This window comes from Clinocottus analis, unplaced genomic scaffold (genome assembly GCF_023055335.1).
Source record: "Clinocottus analis isolate CAN_PGR_092001 unplaced genomic scaffold, fCliAna1.0.p SCAF_2, whole genome shotgun sequence".
Taxonomy (NCBI): Eukaryota; Metazoa; Chordata; class Actinopteri; order Perciformes; family Cottidae; genus Clinocottus; species Clinocottus analis.
The window spans coordinates 19,442,390-19,464,415 of record NW_027175931.1 but is presented as its reverse complement, the minus strand read 5'-3'; the positions used below and the strand labels follow the sequence as shown (position 1 = coordinate 19,464,415).

The 22,026-nt window shown below is 42.1% G+C and overlaps 2 protein-coding genes across 5 annotated transcripts in view; both read left to right on the top strand.

Annotated features, from left to right (window-relative positions):
• The window catches only part of pitpnm3 (PITPNM family member 3), a 70,161-nt gene extending 60,567 nt beyond the window's left edge, over positions 1 to 9,594 (top strand). For all 4 annotated transcript variants that reach the window (XM_068585253.1, XM_068585251.1, XM_068585250.1 and 1 more), the window contains 8 exons: positions 304 to 420; positions 3,793 to 3,909; positions 4,004 to 4,152; positions 4,314 to 4,463; positions 4,656 to 4,839; positions 5,054 to 5,182; positions 5,303 to 5,689; positions 7,002 to 9,594. In XM_068585253.1, the coding sequence (XP_068441354.1) occupies positions 304 to 420; positions 3,793 to 3,909; positions 4,004 to 4,152; positions 4,314 to 4,463; positions 4,656 to 4,839; positions 5,054 to 5,182; positions 5,303 to 5,620 (1,164 nt within the window). In that variant the 3' untranslated portion in view covers positions 5,621 to 5,689; positions 7,002 to 9,594. The remainder of the gene's footprint in view (positions 1 to 303; positions 421 to 3,792; positions 3,910 to 4,003; positions 4,153 to 4,313; positions 4,464 to 4,655; positions 4,840 to 5,053; positions 5,183 to 5,302; positions 5,690 to 7,001) is intronic.
• A 5,659-nt stretch (positions 9,595 to 15,253) lies between these two features.
• LOC137790191 (multidrug and toxin extrusion protein 1-like) lies at positions 15,254 to 19,592 on the top strand. The gene is made up of 17 exons (XM_068584175.1): positions 15,254 to 15,361; positions 15,718 to 15,819; positions 16,074 to 16,142; positions 16,249 to 16,397; positions 16,785 to 16,827; positions 16,930 to 16,974; positions 17,055 to 17,152; positions 17,267 to 17,364; positions 17,469 to 17,582; positions 17,726 to 17,793; positions 17,976 to 18,084; positions 18,174 to 18,249; positions 18,350 to 18,419; positions 18,513 to 18,645; positions 18,774 to 18,868; positions 19,040 to 19,123; positions 19,344 to 19,592. The coding sequence occupies exons 1-17, from the start codon at positions 15,254 to 15,256 to the stop codon at positions 19,590 to 19,592; spliced, it is 1,710 nt and encodes a 569-aa protein (XP_068440276.1).
• The last annotated feature ends 2,434 nt before the right edge of the window (positions 19,593 to 22,026 follow it).

Here is a 22,026-nt window from a genome sequence, read left to right as displayed (position 1 = left end):
AATGGATGTGTTGTATTCAAGGATCTTTTTGGAATTGAAGGGCTGCACAGACTATAATCTGTGAAAGCTGAAGCATTTACTTTTTTCTCAATCCAAGCCTTCCATGTTATTATTCTTCACTTTGTGAAAGTGTTGAGGTGAGACGAGAGTTATTGGTGGAAAGACAAATCCCCTGTGTCTGCTGGACAGAAGGATGTGTTATCAAAGGTGTGTGTGTGTGTGTGTGTGTGTGTGTGTGTGTGTGTGTGTGTGTGTGTGTGTGTTTTAATGCCTGCTCTTATACATGCATTTGTTTGTTGACAGCTCATGGGATGTGACTGTGCGAAGACCCAGGAAGCCGACAATTTGGGCTCTGCCTCATTCTCTCCCTCCAGCCCACGAGAAAAGTGGCTCAGAAGGAGGACACATGTCAAACTAAGGGTAATTAATTATTTGGTTGGTTGTTTAATTTTGCATACATATACTTTTGGCCCAATTTTCTCTGCTGACAGAAATGCGGATGTAGGCTACTCGGTTAACTTTTAGGGTCACATTCGATCTTTATGTGGACAAATGGCTTGGAAAACTAGTTGTAACATAACCTGAAACATTGTCTTTAACTCAAAAGAGAAAACAACGACCAACACAGCAGATATTATCATTCTGCTGCAATGGCCTTGCATTAATTCAAACTACAAATAAAGTCCTTGCTAACTGCTAGGGTTAGCCACAAACTGCTGCTTTAGTGGTGTCTTCTTTTTGATCGGAGACCTACATTTCTTTGAATACTCCTACACTTTTACCTTGAGACACAGAAGCAGGCAGAAGCACACAATTACGTGATACTTCTGAGCCCTGCAGAGTAGAACAAGTAAAGGTTGGAAGTGCTCCAAGTGCTCCTTTTATCTTACTTTTTCCAAAGACTCCAATTTTGGGACTGCCTGCTTTTCATGAGGCTGCAAATAGAACGATGTAACCAGAGTACAATATAATATCATCTATATTTAAGTCTGTGAAGGTTTTCTTTTCTCTGTCATCTTGTTCATGCTCGCCTTGGCCGAGTGATGCGTTTCTGATGTAAGTGCTCAAAGGAAAAAAGCAGCCCTGAAAAAGTTCCTTATCCTGAATTCGTTTCAGTGTGTGTGTGTGTGTGTGTGTGTGTGTGTGTGTGTGTGTGTGTGTGTGTGTGTGTGTGTGTGTGTGTGTGTGTGTGTGTGTGTGTGTGTGTGTGTGTGTGTGTGTGTGTGTGTGTGTGTGGAGATTTAGAGCCGCTCCGTGCTGATTTAATCCGGGCACAGTCGGCTCATCTGCTGCAGAGTGGTACTATTTAGAGAGAGGAGGCGTCTATTTCTGATCTTCCTCACCTTGGTAAGAGCTGTTGTTATTGAGTGTGGCAATTGTTTCTCGTACATGCTACTCGTCTGGGAAATTTAAGTAGATATTGACCACAGTCGGGACTCCTCAAACTACCCAGTCGCTGTGATGTTTTTTACCGCTGTGCCCGGGTGTGTGGACATGGTTTGCTTACTCTGCATGCCTGCCATCACTGGATCAGTAAGTAAGACCTCGTGCTGGCAGAAAATAAGTTGTTGTCAAAGCTTATACTCGAATAGCAGCTGGAAATGTTGAACTTTCCTGTGAGATGCCACATCCTTTAAATCAGTTATCATCAGCAGATGAGGTGAAACAGAACAAATACAACCACAACATGTTGGATCACATCAGCGCTTAGTAATATTTATAGTGTGCAGATGCTCCATTATCTTTGGATGAGCGCTGTCAATAAACATCCGTGCATTTTCAAGTAAACAAAATGTCATCGCAGCCTCTCGCTCCTGATAAAATTGCATTACATTAACAAACAAAGATAAAAGCAACGGGTGACATTAATTGCTTTTGCTTTTGTTTGTTGCGATATTTCAGGTCCTCTTTGAAGGAGGCTGCAAATTTGTCGCAACGGTCAACTTTCACTCCAGGTTGAACTGATTGTATTTTGGCGGTCAAAGGTAAATGTTATAGTGACCTTCAAACACGTGTTTTGGGACATAACTCAAGAATACATATGCTATCCATGACAAGTTCATGCACATATCTAGGAGGCTAAAATTATAAAGCGACGACACTTCAGACAGATGTGGATGTAATCTAGTTCATAGTATGTTTGTATATGCGCTTGTATTCCACATATTTTAAAAAGTGTACATTTCACCAGCTCTTCCTGCACAAGCCTGTGGAGGAAATGAAATATTTCATCACACTATCTGCAGAGCAAAAGCAGAGGAGTGGGAAAAAAAGTGCATGTGTGCCGAGCAAAACCTTCCCGGATAAAGTCTAGGTTACAGAAAAGGTAGAGAAGTCCACAGAAGAATTGGAAAATCCTGTCATGGTGGCCCACAGCGGAGTGGATAACTGTTCATTAGTGTGCTTAAAATGTGCTCCTGATATGCTGCCGTTTCAGCAAGAAGAGATTTACGGATTAAGGTTTCTCTGCTGACTCACTTGATGCTATTCATTGAATCGTGCCATGTGGAGAAAAGAACGAGACATGGGAGTTTACTGCAATCTAGAGGTGACACTCTTTTCTGTAAGGGCCCAGAAACATTTAGCTTAAGGCACATTTTAGTCCGTATAAAATGCTATTAGCGACCGCTCATGCACCTTCCCCTGCCTCCCCCTCTGTTACATTACGTGTCGACTCTTTTTATTAACTTTTGGCTCGCAGAAGCAGTCTGGAAACACAACATTCATATATTATGAACTTTGAGTTAGCAAACAGTTGCTGCTAGACAGAAAGTGCAGGACAGGTTTTAGGCGTTTTCACTGAATAAAGGCTAATTTATACCTACGGAAGACTTTGGTACATTTTCACATCGCTGACAACAACCATTTCATCATTTTTCACTGATGGGAACAGGGAGAGTGTTTCGGTTTATCTGCTTAGGACTGAGAGAAACTGCAGTCTGGTGATGAATCTTTTTTTTAACTTGGATTTTACACATGACATTTCACCCATTCTAAGCATTAGGAAGAAAGAACTGCTGTAACTTGAGGTTCAGTGTCTCGCTCGAGGACACGTGGATAGTAGGAGCTGGGGATTGAACCCCAAATCTTGTGATGAAAGGACAACCCGCTCCACCTGAGCCAATATTTGATCCATTGAAAATATTGAAATATAGATTGTAGCAGCTTCAGATGTGTGTTCATGTTCAAAACGCCGTTAAGCAGCCACGTCAACATGTGGGCGGAAACCAGATAACTGGTGGCGTCTACTGCCTCTTCCTCCACCGGTCTACACCCTGTCTAACTACTAGACTAGTGAAACTCGCAAAGACGGATATCTGACATCACTGTGATGTCATGGAACAAGCTGTTACTCTGGAAATGGAGACATCCTCTGTGAGGTGTGGGGGTGGCGCTACATTTAAAATCTGAATCGGTGGTGTCACGCAGTGGTTATCAAATGGAGGAACGTGAACCCCCTCCAGGGGGTACGTGAGATTTGTTGCAGATTCTGATTCTTTAGGTCCTAATCTTTCCGAAATGGTGTCTCGTTGACTAGGAATCTGACTCATATCATGCTGGATGTTCAAAGCTACGATCAAAATATCTTTGAAAGGGATTTTTCTTCGCAGATATCCTTTTTTTTCCCCAAGACTTTGCTGAACAAATGCATACAATAAACACAAGTATTGGGGGTACTTGACAGGAATGTATTTTCCACAGGTGGTACATTATTGAAAAAAGCTTGAAAACTGTCACACAAGCAGCAATACAAACCTTGACTGAACCATATACTCGTGTTATCTCCTGCAGAATGTCACTGCCAACCACAGGGTGAATGATGTCATTGCCACCGAGGATGGGCATCAAACTCTGGTTGGTCGCTTCATGTACGGCCCCTTGGATATGGTCACTCTGACTGGGGAAAAGGTGAAAACATGGACCCAGATTGCTATAGACATGCGTTTGTGTATGAAAAACCTCCATGCATCTCCAAGCCGTTGACCCACCCTGCCCCTCTTAGGTGGACATCCTGCTCATGACACAACCGCAGTCCGGCCGCTGGGTGCACTTTGACACGGAGGTGACCAACAGCAGCGGCAGAGTCACGTATACAATACCCAAGAGCAAGAAGCTCGGCCTGGGAGTCTATCCGATTAAAATGGTGGTCAAGTAAGCATCCCTGTGGCATTACAAAGTGATTCTAAAACAAGATGTGACGTTGTGTATTTGTGAAGTGTGTGTGTGCTTCTAACCAGAGGGTGTAACATCCCTTGAAAGGAGTAACAACCATGTGTAGCAAATGCAGTCTCTCCCTCTTTTTCTTCCACAAGAGGCGATCAAACAAGTGCCGAGGCCTACGTGACTGTGTTGCCGCGGGGCATGGAGTGTGTGGTCTTCAGCATCGATGGCTCCTTTGCCGCCAGTGTGTCAATCATGGGCAGTGACCCCAAGGTCCGCCCTGGAGCCGTCGATGTCGTCAGGTAAACCGGCTGACAGCCTCCAGATGTGTGCGGCGGTGGCCGTTATTGACATTCCCCACTTCAGAGGTTGCCGAAGAGGTTCAGAAGGGTGTACACACCGAGCACTCGAAGCACGTCAGCGTATGATGATGCCAACACTGATCGAAATGAAAGCCCTCTCAAGTGTGTTTGATGTTATGTATTCACTTGCAGGCACTGGCAGGACCTGGGTTATCTGATCATTTACATCACAGGCCGCCCAGATATGCAGAAGCAGCGTGTGGTATCCTGGCTGTCGCAGCACAATTTTCCTCACGGGATGATCTTCTTTTCTGAAGGCCTGGTTCATGATCCCCTTCGACAGAAAACCATCTTCCTCAGGAACCTCATGCAGGAGGTACACACTCCTCAGACAACTCTTCGTTCTGACATAAACTGGGCCGTTCACTTTTCTTCCGAAGCATGTGAACCATTTGGTTCTCCCACGGACGGTGATCTGGATTTCTGTCATTCGCGTCATCACTCGCAGGCTCACAATGTTGTAGCCTTGGGTTGTGCTGCATTGAATACGCCCATACACCTCTCTGACTGATTGTTCTCTTTCTTCCCAGTGTCACATTAAGATCAACTCTGCGTATGGCTCCATGAAGGACATCTCTGTTTACAACATGCTCGGCCTCTGCCCCTCACAGATTTATATTGTTGGCAGACCTTCGAAGAAGTACCAAAATCAGTGCCAGGTAGTTTCATTCCCACTGTCTTCCATCTGTCTTATTAGAAGTATTTCTTAGTATTTCTCTCTATTTTACCTGAGAAGTTTCCTCTTGGATTGTAACCATTTATCTGTGCGGTATATGCAGTTCCTGAGCGAGGGATATGCAGCGCACCTCTCCGCCCTTCAGTTTGGGCACAGAGCCAGACCCAAGAAATCCCCTTCAGTCCGTATGGTCCTCAGAAAGGGCTCCTTCGGTCTCTCGGCGAAGCCGGACTTCCTTTGCAAGCGCTCCCACCTGCGCAGGACCATGTCAGTGCAGCAACCCGACCCGCCGTGCACACCCAACCCCAAGCCGGAGCGAGCTCAGAGCCAGCCGGAGTCGGACAAGGACCACGGAGCAGGGGGGGGAGGGGGAGGCGTATGGGGACGGGCCTCCATTCACCGTGGAGACACCACTCCCTGACGTCAAAGAAGAGATGGAAGGATTGCAGAAGTAAAGAAGAGGAGGAGAACAAAGGTGTCCAGGGCCAAGGTGACATCTTGTGTTTAAATATGTTTTTTTTAAAGGACCAGTGTGTAGGATTTAGTGGCATGTAAAAACATGTTTATGCAACATAGCGGCCACTCGGTATCAAGATATAATTCAAGTTTTAGGTAATTCAACACTATCAAAACCATAGTGATGAATATATATTTAATTTCTGCCAATAGATCCCCCTAAATGTTACACACGGATCCTTTAAAAGAAATCCTGTCGCGTTATAACATGTCTTATGTTGGCAGTTTTCTGATAAGAAAGAATACTGTTGTACTCTTCAAGCGGTCAACAGAAGCAGTCAGATGTTCATATACAAGCTCCAGGCTGATAAAACAAAGATGAACAGATTCGCACCTCCAGTTTATCTTATCAATCTTAAGTTTTATGCACAAAGTAGATTAATCTGCAGCAAACGGATCCATCTTTTGACGTGTGTATGAAAGTTAGATAATGTGGCACCTTGCATGGCAGCTCCTCTCATCACTGTGTGAATCATTCCTATGTAAAGCGTCTTTGAGTATTCAGAAAAGAAATCATCTGAAATCAAACCATTATTATTATTATTATTAATAACAAGAATAATAATAATAATAAAGATTGTCAGAATAGTCATCGGATTGCTGCAACACATATGAAGTCGTGTTTTATTGTTTCCCACTTAAAGGATAATAATCGCTGTTGCATGGAATAATGAGCCGCTCACCTTTTATTTCGCCGCATGCTCTGTTAAGCCTTTAAGAGCTACAGGCTCCACAAAGCTTTGACGCAAACAAATTGATTTTTACTCGCTACTGTTGAGTCCCGACAAAGTCAATAAACGTCGGCCTTGATTAGATTGTGTTCTTTGATGTACCCGACGTATGACAGTGCTCATGCTTTCAGTCGCAGGCGCATCATCATAATACTAAATAAAAATAAATAGAATAAAAAGTACATTCTAAAAGCACTGAAGGAAAAAAGATCAGCGAAGCAGGAAGGTAACTAACGATGAATAATTCTTCTCTATACTTAATATTTCTGTGGCAACCTGAATATAAGATGCTATTCTTAGCAGCAGCTCCCTTTGGAGTACTGGATGTAAATTCGCCCGTGGTGATGATTATGCAAGTAGGCCTACTGCTGAGCTAAAATTGCCCTTCCAAGCTTGAAATCCACTCAATTGCATAGTCGAAAATATTGTTTCTGCAATTATGGATATCAAAACCGGGTCACCGCGAGAAGCTATATACGAACAAAATACGCTGACTCAGAACATGCTTATCAAATGTGAGAGAATTCACTAATTTCCCTTTCTCTCTTCCGACAGTGTCTCCTCTACCACCATGTAGATACATGTACATTGGATCCTGTGCTGGTATCCCTCGCAGCTCCGCTTTACCTCCTGCTCTGCACTGTTCCACCTGTTCGGCGCTTTTCTTCCGACCCGCTGGGTGGATTGTGTCACTTCGTCTTTGTGCCTCAATTTTGAAACAGTTGCCGGGGGACGGCCAGCGTTTTCGCCAATGTCCCAGTCGCGCTAAAATTGGGTCTAATTGTAAAATAAAACAAAATGTACTTGAGATAGTAGATGTACACGCGTATTCAAGCACACACACACACACACACACACACGCTTCACAGGGTGAAAGATGTGGCGATGAACCCGTTGAGACCTTTTCAACAGATTTCGCGATGCAACCAGACCGCTGCGTGACGGGTGGTCGTGGAGACCGACTCCCGCGGTAACCCCCCGCTGATGTAAATACTCAACGCACGTCATCCCTGTTGGGGCCTATGGACACAGAAGCACTGTGACATGTAGTGCTCAAACTCAACACGAGCTTTGAGATCTGCAGCTTCGATGGGTCGACCTCACCAGCCTCCATTTAGCTCCCGCAGTAGATGTCCCTCACTCATTGTTGCTGGTTTACTCAACCCCCGCCTCCCCGCCTCAATCCAGTCTGGCAGAACAGAACAGGCCTTTTTTGACAGCCGCCTCAGATCAGGTCCGCGACTCGGCCCCTGAGGTTGCACTTGCACTATGGTGGTACACCGCAGTGGTTCTCCGTTCAGCTGCGGCACTCGCTTCAGAATCAAAGAGTTGTATGTTTGTAGTTTTTGTTTGATTCTCCTGCAGATTGTGCACTGTAGCAGCGTGTTGGTGAACTCCTGGAAGATTACACAATAGTTTGTTGGTTTGACCAAAAAATGTTTACAGATTGACAGACTCGGATGTAAAAGTGGTATTAACTTATTTATCCATGTAATTGAAATGATCATCATTGGCAACATTAGTATCATTGCTTGGTAGTTGCAGTTGCTTTGCAGGATATTGTACTGTGCGACACACCCCATGCCAGTTGAAGTTCCACCTGGACGCCCTTGCATCCATTGAACACAGCTGCGCTGGAAACAAGACATTTGTGATTTAAATCTGATGCTGTCTTGTGCACTCGGGGTTGAATTGAATCCACGTTTAAAACTGTGCAAGTCAAACATATTTTTCTATGAGGAAATATTGTAAATAGAAATATTTTCAATGTATGTTTTGGAACCTTTTTGTTGTTTGACCTAAATTGTATTTGATGTTGTGTAGAGATACAGTTTTTTTGATTTGTTTGACCAAAGTGTTACGTTTATGACAATATGTATATTTTTGCTTTGACAGGTTTTAGATACTGGTTTGTGTGTGTGTGTGTGTGTGTGTGTGTGTGTGTGTGTGTGTGTGTGTGTGTGTGTGTGTGTGTAAGGGAGAGCGTGTGTGTGTCTAGGTATTATTCGTAGCATTGTATTTACTGTGAACGTGAAAACAGCTATGACGAGTCAATGTCGGTGTGTTGACACACCGTCATGTTCTCACTGAGCGTCTATTTTATAGATAGGGATTGAAGCACTGCGTCACAGGATTGCTTAGTCGAGGTTATTGCACCTGCTATAAAAGAAAAAAGGCTTCAGATTACTGAAACCGTGCATAGCAGAAGGGAGCGTGTCAGCCAGGAGGGAGCAGGCTTGTCTTATTTTTTTCCCTGCCTGCACACGATAGGTGGTCCAGTAATTAGCTGTTTGATTACTACTACTAAGTGTGTATGACTCTCTGTGGTGCTGCCCCTGTAATTGCAGTGCACCGATTAGCATTACTTGGTAAATGTATAATATTATAGAAACAATACTGAAATACAAACGAAGATCGTTAAATGCTGAAACATTGATTTCCAAGCGACACAATGGTCATTCCCGTCAATGCATAAGCTACACAATAATCAAGTCCATTTCACACGTAGTGATATTTTTCATCGTGACAATACACTGGAGGAGTGAAATGTTTATGCTGGGCAGCATTTTAGTACAATGTTAGTAAATGGCAAATGATGATCTAATGGTTAAATGGCGATTTGTTCTGTGCATCTTATTATTTAATATTGTTAAGTAATGGCTATACATTGTCATCGTTGTGATACTCTTAACTAATGATAGTTATTTGTAAATAAGGGGAGATTGAGAATTAATTAATTGAAATGAAAAATCAGAATTTCAATACCACAGAAAAAAGGATATATATCTATACAGAGAATATATTATCGAATGTAAAATGATTGCATTTGTTTGGAGATGTAAGTGTTTTAACAATTATCAAATTAATCTAATTATTCTCTCACTAAGTACAAATTTGTGTTTTTAAATGATTAGTATTCACCTAATACGACTTGACTATTGTGTATTGACCTAATTTTCTATTTATTAACAGTCCAAATGACTTTTATTTATTTATTTATTTCACTTGCCCTTTGACCAATGTGGACAAATAAATTGTTTCATTGCTACAAAGTGTATTGTTTTGTACAGATCTCCTGTAATGATGAACATGTTGTGTTTATTGGATTCAGTCCGTCAGTCATTATTGCATAAATAAAGATATTTCACAGTCGAAGAATTTCATTTTACTTCAGGAGTGTTCGTAATCCTTGCATATGTTTTTCATCTGCAGAGAAATTGAATTCCCTCTGATGCGCTTTATTTCACTTCAAGGTCAGAGTTGGAGTATCGGACATGACTGGGATATCCTCTTATTTGGATTTCATACGGCTTACTGTGTTGTAAAGTCAGAAACCTCATTCCAGCTTACCTTTTTTTATCACCATTCACTGAACAGTCTGACCTGAATGAATGGCTGAATCAGCCCAGACGGTTCTATTTAGCATTAAGTACAGACATTAGGCTTTTACGGAGGCACTGGCCTTCTGCTGCCTCACACCCTCACCTGAGCAGCTTAACCAATAAAAGGCTACAAACCTGTGCTGATTGCTAGAAATAAAAGCATGTAGTCATTCTCTCTCCAGTGCTACACCAGACTAGTGTTGATAGTGCAAATGTAGGTGGCTTTAACCATTTGCAGTTCACGATCGTCCCTTAAAACAGTTAAAAACATTTAAGGTCAACAAGGTCCATTAAGCCTTGGAAACGGCATCTGTAGGGGAAGATAGCAGGTCAACAGTGCACATCATGAATCTGTAGTACATGTTGTGTATTACAGAGTGAATAAGGTCTTAGAACATTATAGTAGAAGTTTGTGATGGCCATATTTTGTTGCTTTTTTTGGGCTTAGACCATTTGTTGCATTGATTTGGTGCAATCAGTTATCCTTACAAAATATCCCATTAGGACCTTGATGAACACTATAGAAAACCTCATGCTGTGCTTTGGTATTTATAAAGGACATTTGGCAGCAAGAATGAATGATGATCTTCTGTTCTGGAAAATGCTCAGAAACCCTCTATGGGGAGTAACAAAAGAATAACATTAAGCTCATTAAAAACACAATAGATAGATATGTTGTTTCAACTTTACACATATTCCCAATTTATGTTATTCCAAGACTGTTTAGGGACACCAGTTTGCAGACATATTCAATTGCATGCTTGCAACAACAACAAAAACTGCATGGGATTAGCATTGAATGGCATGTCTGTAAAGGGCAGACTTCTGAATACCCATAAAACCCATATCATTCTCATCTTATTGTATCCGTCACAGACTTTTGCTGAGTCATTTTGAATTTATTCATGATATGTCAAAGGCAAACATAATCCACAACAACCCTTTCCCCTCAAAACATGATTCACAATGTAGTTTTTTTTTGTCTGGAAACCTTATTTTTTGTGAGACAGGGCTGCTTGAGGTTGTCTTCCTGACAAGATCAAGTTTTTTATAGTACCAAAACTGAGCTCGCTACAGCCTCCTAAATACAATGATGTCGCCGATTCTGTGGGTCTCACAGGATTAATAGTGTTGAGATTATTTTCTTGACCGCTGTTTCCAAGCTCGTGAATGAATTTTCAAAACTAACAAGGACAAGAAGTTGTTCAGAATCAAAAGAGTCCACCTGCCGGCTCATCTGAGGCTGGACTTATAGCAGAGCAGAGCTTCGAGCTCGATGCTAACGTCACAATGACAATTGTCAAAAGGATGAGTTGAGGTAGAACATTATGTAAAACAAACAAGAACCAGAAGCATGTTAACTATTCAACGGTTGTGACAAAATAAGGGATTTCATCCAACTGAATTGTCATGATCACAGTTAAGGTGATAAGAAAACAATCTCTATCTTGGATCTGTTTAAAGAGAATTTCATTCTACACCTGGCATGTGGTATAATGAGCTGTAGCTGTGATTCTCCTAGCCACATGTAGCGTATGGTCTGGGGAAAGATTCAAAGAAGTTGCTCCCCTGCGCAGGGGAGGACTGCTGGTTTCTCAACCTCTATGATTCACATGAAAGGTTGAAGTCAGCCACAGTGGAAGATGTGATTTAAAACTTAGCAACCGTTTCTGGCTCACTTCATTTGTGTCCCTATTCTCCCTGTGGCCGTGCTCGTTTGGGCAGAAGCAATGTTTTTTTTCTTATCCTTTCTTTTTTTTCATCTCTACTTATCACAGCAGATAAATATCTTGAATCAAGGTAATTGTCCTTTAGAGTAAGAGTGCACTACTTCAATTATCAACTAGGTGCTCCATTTTCCAATCGGTTTCCAATCCTTGGAGAGTGTGCTCTTTATTTAGTCTGTACAAGGCATTCAACAGGGATTTTGAAAGTCTTTGGCACTTGTGTTGGTCGTAGCGCTTCAAAAAACCATCTCTTGGACCAAAATATGTTTTAAGTGAGGTAACCCCAGTGGAGCCCCAACCAATTCCCAATGGTTTGCATATACTAAATGCATAATATATTACAAGAAGTTGGAGAGTGAGGAAGAGCTCCTGATGTAGAAAGGGGGAATCTTGACCCTGCAAACATCATGTTTACAGGGTCTAGATTCATTAGCATGTTGCATGGTAATTCTCCTGAGACGTAAGACCAGGGGTTGAAAGTAAAAAGCAAACCAGGAACAGAGGCTTGACGCCTTACACACATGTTATGGATTGCTTCTCCCTGAGCATCCAGGTCTCTGTAAGAGCTGTAAGAATGCTATTGATTGATGCATCCCTTATTGTCATACGTGATTTTATCTCAAGCGTCCGGATACTTGAGGCTTTTGCAGGTCACAGAGTCTGAATCTTGTTAAAGATAAATGGACCTCGCTCGGGAATCGATGCATGCTATTGTTGCAGGGTGTTTATCTTTGTATCTGTGTTACCAGGTGCTGCCTGGTAACACCTGAAGAATCTGTAACGCTGTTCCAGGAAAGTCAGGCTTGCGTAAGAAAGAAACCATCGTCCTTATGTAATTGAGTTCATCCAGTTTACACTGCAACAAGTTAGTTAGTCATCTAGCAGCAACTTAACGCTTACTGTGACCTCCAGCTCTGCTTCACTGCGGCACCCACTGAATCACCCTGATTGTTATTCCAAAACAGCAGAGTTGGTTTAATTTGTCCTGGGAGCCGGCAGGTGATATATGGATGCCGGGACAGCAACGAGGAATGCATTAAATTCTGATTAACATCAGAGCAGAGTCCAGAGACGGAGGGGGAAAAAAAGATATAGAGGGACATTTCTTTGAGCGAGGATGCCGCGTTTCTGCACAGCGAGAACAGCCTCAGAAGGTGTAAATAACAGTCCACACATTCCTAACCAAAGCGCATTCCTGAGGTCAGCAAGGAGAGACAGAGATAATAACCTGTATCTCTGGCAAGTCGGCATGGCAACGCTCTGCAGTTTAGGTCAAGTCTGGTTTCACGTCTTATCAAATTGAAATCCGTCTTGCATTACATTCTGTACATGGTCATCTAAATTAATTTTACCCTGAAAGTGGTTGAGGCAGCTCGATTTATGTCATGATACCGGTTACGAGGCTTCACGTAGTTGACCTGAAGCTGTGGTGACTCGGGGATGAATGATTCAGCGGTTTGGTGGTAGTCGAGGAAATGACCAAAAGAATGCACTGCAGCAAGATTAAAAATAGGTCTGCAAATTATTCTGGAGGGCACTGGCTGGATGCTCAGTCGCTCGGATGCGTTCAAAATCCTGTTGTAGCAGCCGACAACCCAGCTTCTGAATCCACAAGAAATTAATCAGAATTTGGAAACCTGCAGCTTTAGAATATTTTTGGTGGGAAGGCAATTATCTAAAGTGCCCCGCCGAGGAGGGGGTCAGATGCCGGAGTCACATATCACTGCTCACTGAGGCATCAGATATGACAGGGTGTGTCCCTTCATAGCTGAAATCAAACGGTTCCCTTCCATCCTTTACCAAAGTCAATCAATATTTAACTGAAGCTAATGGTCAGACCGCTCTGAGAAGGGATGAACCATTCCTGTTCTGTGTTTGGTTTTATGTGACAGAGTGAAGGAAAATGTTTTGCCTGTTTGGTTGCTACAAGCACGATGTCTCACAATTCTAAAACACAGGTTCTGCTTCATGTTCAGGTTCGTTTTGCATGTTTATTTTCACGTGTTTTCCCCTGCTCTGCTATTTCCTTTTAAATAACTAGATGGTAGTATACGGGCATCTTTTATTCTATCTGTCCAGCCAGTGTTGTTAACTTAGCAACACTGAACACACTCAATAACACGATAGCAGTTTTACTCGCAGCATTGTGAAAGACCAAATGAAAGTGATTGATTTAAGGAGAACTGAATGAATAAACAGCGTGAGCCAACTTCAGAGGTATAATTCATTCGAATGTGGAATAACGTTGTCGAAAAGAGATATTTGCCTCTTGATCTTTTTATCCACCACGAAACCACAAGCACTGTTGCTGTACACACTTCTTTATTATCTTTCAGGATGTAGCAGAGTTAAAATGAGATGCTGCAGCTCAAGTAATGTTGAACCAGGGTATGTTTAGAAACTCAGCAGATTAATGTTTAACTCTGAAACCAGCTAGTAGAGTTTTGAAGTCATCTTTTGTTTTGTTTAACTTTGCTTTGTCTCATGGACTTCTAACATTTAACATAAATGACTTTGTGCCCTCTGCAGATGGCTCAGGAGACTCTATCAGCATTGTGCATGACCCCACAGGTCAATAATATGTTGATGGTCTGTGGTTTTCTTCTCCTTATCCTGGAGTGCCTCAGATGCATGTGACAGCACAATGCCACTGAGCTACACCACAGTCTCTGAATGAAGCCTGTGAGAAACTGATCGGCTGACAGGTGGAGCGGCATATGAAGATCAACCACAGTGTACATCAGTGAAACCCTAATATTTCAAATTGATGAATTCTTTAATGAATCTCTTTTACATTTTTAGAGAAATACACACTATAGGTTATGTTCTCATTGCACAGCTTCCTCTGTTACTCTGCCTTGAGACTGCCTTCTGCTGGAAGCCTGAAGGCTCCAACGGCCTCAACATAGTCTGCTGCTTTGCCGCTGGAGACGTTTCTCTGGGACTTCTACTATGCTTTCAAAATTGTATAAATCACCTGATCTGAGTGTGTAGTTTCATTAGTACATAAATGTAGACAGCAGCTTTGCCTCAAGTGCAAAAAATGTGATTTTTATCCCCGCCGAGGAGGGGGGGGGTCAGATATTGCCAGAACAACCATTGCTGCCCCTCAGTAGGACAAAGAACCATATCATGATGTCAATGTGTCATGTCCCAACACACTTTAATAAACATGCCCATCTGAATTAATGGTTTGGACTGATTTCACTTTTTCAAAGGAAACCTGTGCCTGTCGACAATATGCAAGAGATGTTCATGAATAATCATGACTGCACACCTTTTGTCTGTTCATATCTGACAACACAGAGGTAGAACAAAGGTAGGTTATGGTTATTTAATTGAATCTTCCCACAATGGAATATTGGCCGTATAATCATTTAGTCAGTGAACGCAATGAGAAGCAAAATGTAATTTTAACTGCATTTGAAAGTGTCATTTTTGTGCATCTCTGGTTCCAATAGTGACTCATAATATGTACTTTGTAACATGTTACCAGACAGATTTTAGTTATTTTACATAATGTTTGTGTCTGACCTGAAATGAAACATGTATAACTGACTTATTAATAAGTTACTTTTGAAGGTGTTGAAATACTTTGCACAGCCGTGGTGAAGTCTTTCCCTGGAGAGCATCAAAGATGACAGAAAGGGACAACGCTGCAGTGGAAAACCCTGCATTAGTATCTGGTCCTGCAGACATGGAGGGGTCCAGTGACAAGCTTTTCTGCTGCAGGTGGGTGCGCCACAGAGTTCCCCTGGCCCACAGAGAGGAACTGTACCACATCCTGAGGATGACAGGCCCTCTGGTAAGGATTGATACTGTTTAAATACCTTCCTCCGTCTGTGAGGGATCGTGTGGATTGAGGCTGTCCTTTGCTGAAAACCTGATTCATACAGCAGAAGATTGATCGTTTGGTTGGAAATGTCAAGTAAAAAACAACTTGTGTCTGATATTTAGAAGCACATATCAGTCTACCGACGGCAGTGCTTGCCTCGTTTCAGTCACTGTCTGCATCCTGACAAAGTGATGACAGTGTGATGGCTCATTTGCAAAGAGAGCCATGCTAATTTATTGCAACTTGTGTTTCCGGTGAATTTACAACTTGTCCTCTGTGAGCTGGTAACCGTACCAACTGAACATTGTCGATGTTTGTCTTTCTAGCTGCTCTCTCGAATCCTTCATTACATGCTCCCATTTGTGGTCACCATGTTCTGTGGGCGTCTGGGAAATGAAGTGATGGCTGGCTATGGATTAGCTAGTGCTGTAAGTGATCACCTGTATGCTCCATAGACTTGTGGAGGCCAGCATGAGGCGATGAAAGGTGGAAATGTGATTTTAAGGGAGAATCTTGTTAGAAAATATTAAAGCTATAAACTCACCTTCTCAAGATTCAACAATTATCTCACAAGCCTGATAATTATGTGTAGTATAGTCACTAGTACAGTACTGTTATAGAAGTATCGGTTACATCAGTGTGTGCGTCAGACGCATTAAAGTGTGTTTCATATTCATTCCAGACTATTAATATTACTACTGCAGCAACGGGATATGGTCTGGGACTGGCATGCAATACTTTGGTGTCTCAGGTTTGGAAAACTCTTTTGAGATGATGATACAAGGCATTTTAATTGTTGATCATCCTCTTCTGTTCATTACTGCTCCCTATTCTAAAATGTGTGTTATGTTGTGCAGATTTTTGGTGGCAAGAACCTGCTGCAGGTGGGAGTGATCCTCCAGCGGGGCATCATCATCCTGCTGCTGTTCTGCCTGCCCTGCTGGGGTCTGCTCATCAATGCCCAAGCCCTCCTGTTATGCCTGGGCCAGAGCCCTGAGGTGACCAGGTAAAACAACTCAGTGTCCATGCATTGTGTTTGGTCAGAGCATACGACCTCACCTCCTTAAACACCTCTACATTCAAATAAAATCTGATCCCCGCAGATTCAGCATAAACAGATTATCTGTATTCCATATACTGTATTATACAAATGTCATCTTAACAATGATGTGGTGCACACTCTTCTGGTGTTTTTTCATGTGTGCTCTCAAGGGATAAGCATAAACTGTACAAAATAATATCTTCATATTATTTCTCATGAAAGGCAAACCTTTCTTAAAGGAATACATTTTTGAGTGTGGTTATATATAAGTTTACAATGATGACGTTGAACAGTGTATATGAAATGAGCATTGCCCGGGATCTAAATCTAAATACAGCCTTTTGATTTTAGAATAGCCCAGCTGTATATTACAGCCTTTCTTCCTGCCGTACCAGTAAGTTGTGGCTTTTTCTTCATCTTTTTTTAAGCAAATATAGCCATATTTTTTCAGAGATGTATCGAGAAACCACTACCTCTCAATTTTAATCTCTTTTAGGCAATGTTTCTATATCAGCTTCAGGTGTCTTATCTGCAGAACCAGGTACAGTAATATCCTGAACATAGTATTTTTTTTGCATAAGTGTAACTTATGCTCACATCATCTGATGTTTGTGTACTCAGGGTATAATACTGCCACAAATGTACACTGCTGTCCTGGCAAACATAGCAAACATTGTGACGAACTACATCTTTCTAAACTGGCTGGATCTTGGAGTTAAGTATGTGTACTCACACAGCATTTTAGATTTGATTAAAACACACACACACACACACACACACACACACACACACACACACACACACACACACTGGTGAACTTCTCTCTCTTACAGCGGATCTGCAGCAGCCAATTCTCTGTCTCAGATTTACATCTGTGCTTTTCTGTTTGCTTACATTTGGTGGAAGAAGCTCCATGTGAAAACATGGGGAGGTGAGAGACTTCACATTTGTGGTTTCCTTATGTTTTCATGCATCACTCTCTTCAGCCTCCATCTTTTATATTCTACATACATGAGTTTCTCTCTCCCCCTGCAGGCTGGTCTGTGGAATCACTGCAGGAGTGGGGATCCTACATGAAACTGGCCTTTCCCAGTACATTAATGACATGTTTTGAGTGGTGGCTTTATGAGTTTGGGGGATTCTTTGCAGGTAATCTATATATTTTCATGATTACATTAATTCATTAAAACACTCAGCAGTACTGACCTATGTTAATTAAGCCTATATCCAAGCTCATTCATTTCATCAAATCAGAATGCGATACAAACTTCTTCTTTGTCTCTGACAACCAGGAATGCTGAGTGAAGAAGAACTGGCCGCCCAGCATGTTGTGATGATGGTGTCTTTCATAACCTACATGGTACTAAAAACAAGTCTGAGTGTGATATATATCCTTCCTTAACAAGTCAGATTTAGATTAATCCTTTTTAAAAAAAAAAAAAAAAGTTGGAACACTTTAAGGAGCAATCTCTTTTGTATATCAGTGTTCATTCTTTCTGAATCCTGAATGTATGTTTTGTGTGCAAAACGATCAATCTACAGTTCCCTCTTGGTATTCAAGCTGCAGCATGCGCCCGTGTGGGCAATGCTCTCGGTGCTGGAGACACTGGCAGGGCCCTCCTCACCAGCAAGATGTCACTCGCTCTTTCAGGTCAGTTCTAAACACATTCTGTTAATGTTGCCTTAATCAAGAAAAGCAGCATTTGATGTTTAATATCTTCACATCCACTTATTTTCCAGGTAGCATCTCTCTTGTTGAGGGTATTGTGCTCGGCTCTTCTAAAACACTGATCGGATTCATCTTCACCTCTGATGAGTGAGTCTCTGCAGCTGCACTCACATTGCACTTATTGAATGCTGAAGTTGTTACAGCACTACTGTGACATACAAAGACACAATCTGCATTACCCTTCCAGAAAGATCATTGGTTGGGTATCCCATTTGATGAACGCTTACTGTTTCCTCCAATTCTTTGATGGTCTTGTGGTGAGTCTAACGACCAGCAAAATACATTTGAAGTATGATGCCAAAATCAGGTCATGAATGCTAAATACAAAAACATGTTTTTCAACCATGTAGTGTGTGTGCGCGGGCATCTTCTTGGGCACGGGCAAACAGAAGATACCGGCTGTGGCCAATTTCATTGGATACTACTGCATTGGACTTCCACTGAGTGTGGTTTTAACGTTTGTTGCCGAACTGAGAATTTTGGGTAATAATATGAAGTGACAATGCTTTGTTACTTTCAGAGACATTCCAGAGCAATACATGAGAGCTGATGGTGGAGCAAGTTGTCATTAGTGAGGCCCACTGTGTCTTAACTTGTGTTGTTCTCTGCAGGTTTTTGGCTGGGGCTGCTCATTTGTGTCGTCTTGCAATCTACCTTCTACATCATTGTCATCTTCAAGCTCAACTGGAAGAGAATTACGGAAGAGGTATGCTGCCCGCCAATCAAACAACCAGGATCATTTAGGGCCTCAGCTGTTTCCATATACTGGCAGAATCTGCTTCTTTTCTACAGCATCAGCTGGCAAAGTTGGATAAATATTTGTCAAGTGTATGAATAAGAAAATATGGACAGTGGATTTGTATCTGCTTGTTTGCAGGCTGTGAACCGAGCTCAGAAAAAGACGTCAACATTATTAAGAACAGCTGCCCTGTCAGATGACCAGACAGGAAGTCATGGGAACGTAAGTGGCTTGTTGTAACACTAACAACCTGAATTACTTTTTATAGCTCGGTTTACACTGTCGTCAATGGACTTTTCTTATTTGTTTTATGTAATATTCTATAGATCGGACACTTGAGTCCAAGAAACTAAATATCTGAGGACTTTTCTTTTACGTTTTACTTCACTTGTTGTTCTTATGTCTCAACAAAATGAATGAATATGATTATTTCTCCTTAAAGTCAGTGGAAGGCTACATGTCTGTGGGCACTGACGAGAACACAAAGGGTGGACATGTGGTCCAGCAGACGGGTGTCCGTCTCTCCACGACTCAGCTGATCCTCAGGCGAGGCCTCGTCGTGTTTGCAGCAGTTGCTCTTCTGGCTGCAGGAGCGACTGTGCACTTCCTGGTGCCCCTACCAGAGACCCGGCCTTCAGAGGCCAACTTCACTTTGGACTGGATCAACACGACATATGCTCCTGATCTTTGATCATCAAGTGGTTGTTTGTGCTCAATGTCATAAAAACACAAAATCTTTGACAGACAATGACTAAAGCAATGGCAGATGTGATGCAAAATTAAGTGAATAAATGGTTGAACTAACATTGGAAAAGATTTATAATGGTCCTTCTCTTTTTTTCTCCCATCTCTTGTGTCATATCAAACTGTGTTAAAAACTTCAGATATATTCCCCTTTTGTATTTGGGTCCAAGGTCCCAGGTCATCAGGGGCAAAACACAAATTCATAAAAATGTGGGTTTAATGCATGTTGATGTTTACTTTCCCAATGGTTCCTTTCAGTCCAATATTTTAAAAATCCATCAAGTGCATGTCTCCATAAATATCTTTTCACAATCGCTATTCACTCTACTTGCCTCAATGAATCTCTTCTTGAGCGTGGAGTTTGATCGATACATTAAATACATTGCACTGAAACTGTGATCAATCACTAAACCCAAACAGCAGCAGCAAACCACACTTCATGTACTCCTGTGGGCTTACTTTTCCTCTTATTCTCCTTCTTCCTCAAAATATGGGCCGTAACTCGTTGCGTGGCGTTGCCAGCACATGCGTCAAAATACATCAAAATGTGTGGCTTCAATTGGTATTGGTGTGCTATGACTTTTCTAAAAGATTTGACCGTCTGTTTCCCTAAAAACATTGACAGACATACAGTACACATACACACATAGATACATTGACAGACCTACACACACACACACACACACACACAGAGCAGCTGCAGGCTCTTGGAGGAGAGGAAGAGAAGTGAATTTGATCGCTTGCATGAGCTTTGTGTGAGACAAAATGGCTGACTGTGTGTGTCTGCGCTTGTTATTACAGTGAACGTGTGTGTATATGTTACTTTAAATATAGAGATGAGGAGAAATAGCTCCACTTGCTCACAGTCACATTCTGTCAGGCTCACCAACTCTCCAGACCTCGGTCATTGATGTCCTCCGTGACACGCTCAACTGTTTCATCTGTGTATACCTGGACATTATCCTCATCTTCTCCAACATGGAGGAACACCCCTAACGCGTCAGACTTGTGGTTGCTTTAGCTAACTGCAGAACAAACCTTTCGTCAAGGCTGAGAAAATGTGAGTTTCATGGGACCACAGCCAGCTTTCTTGGCTTCATTATCCAGCAACAAAGGTTCAGGCGGTGGTTGAGTGGCTCACACCCACCAATCGCAAACAACTACAGCGGTTCCTTGGGTTTGCCCATTTCTACAAGCGGTTAATCAGACACTACAGCAAAGTAGCTGCTCCCGCGTCACGCAACTCACCTCTACTGCTGCCTCATTTTCTTAGACTCCGGATGCAAACTTTGCTTTTGCCTCCTTGAAAAAATTCGATTCATTTCTTCTGTCCCGGTGTTAATTAATCCAGACCCCTCTCTACAGTCCGCGGTGGAGGTGGACGCCTCGGATTCAGGGGTTGGCGCCGTCCTCTATCAGCGGGCCCCTCAATGGTCGAGCATATTTTCGTACCATTGCAGGGAGACTTTCATTTCACCGGACTCTCCCTCGCCCCCCTCCGTTTTTTAACCTTTTTAATAGGGTCCCCCTATGATACCTGTTTTTCTTTTTATGAGAAGTTCTATAAGGGAAAAGAAAATGAATGTAATATGTTTAAATTCAAAGTTTTTTTCTTTTTTTATCAGGTGCATTATGTCGGGCAAAATACGCCAACTTTGCATCTGTTTTAAAAACTTCTGGCCTGTCTCAATCTCTGAGATGCATTTCCAATATTGATCCTTTTTCATTATTTAACACAGTGAATGTATTGTTGTTCCTTTAAGAAGTCAAAAATAACCATAATGTAATGCATGACATACAAAAGTTGTCAAACTGTCTTTAGTAAGACTCATTCACTTTTACAGAATGTTGCTGTGACACAAACACTGCAGAGTCACTGGAACATCTTGTGAATTATTGATTTGACAGTAATTCATTAAGCATACATGATGTAACTCTGTGCTCTGTCTGCACATCTGCATGTGTGCCTTCCTTCTGCATGCCCTGCTTTGACATCCTGCAACGCAAACAGCTGCATCATACTGTGCACTCATGACTAAGGAGCTGCTTCACTTAATACAATAGACCTCACGTCATCAAGTTAGTGATCAGCAGGTTAAGAATTATTCCAGCAGCCAGGATGAAAAGCATAAGTGTCGTATTTTGGGTTTTGTGTGGTTTCCTGTTTCAATTTGAAGTCCTTGTGTCCTCTGTGTCCCTGCACTTGCTGCCCCCGTGATTGTTTCCTATTGTTTCTAATCACCCGCACCTTCCCTGTGGATTTACACTCTTTTCGACACCCTGCTCCAGTGTCGGTTTGTACTTTGTGTTTACCTCCGTGTTTTGTTTCAGTGTTTTTTGCAAGGCTTGTTTTGTTTTGATTAAATACATTTACTTTACAC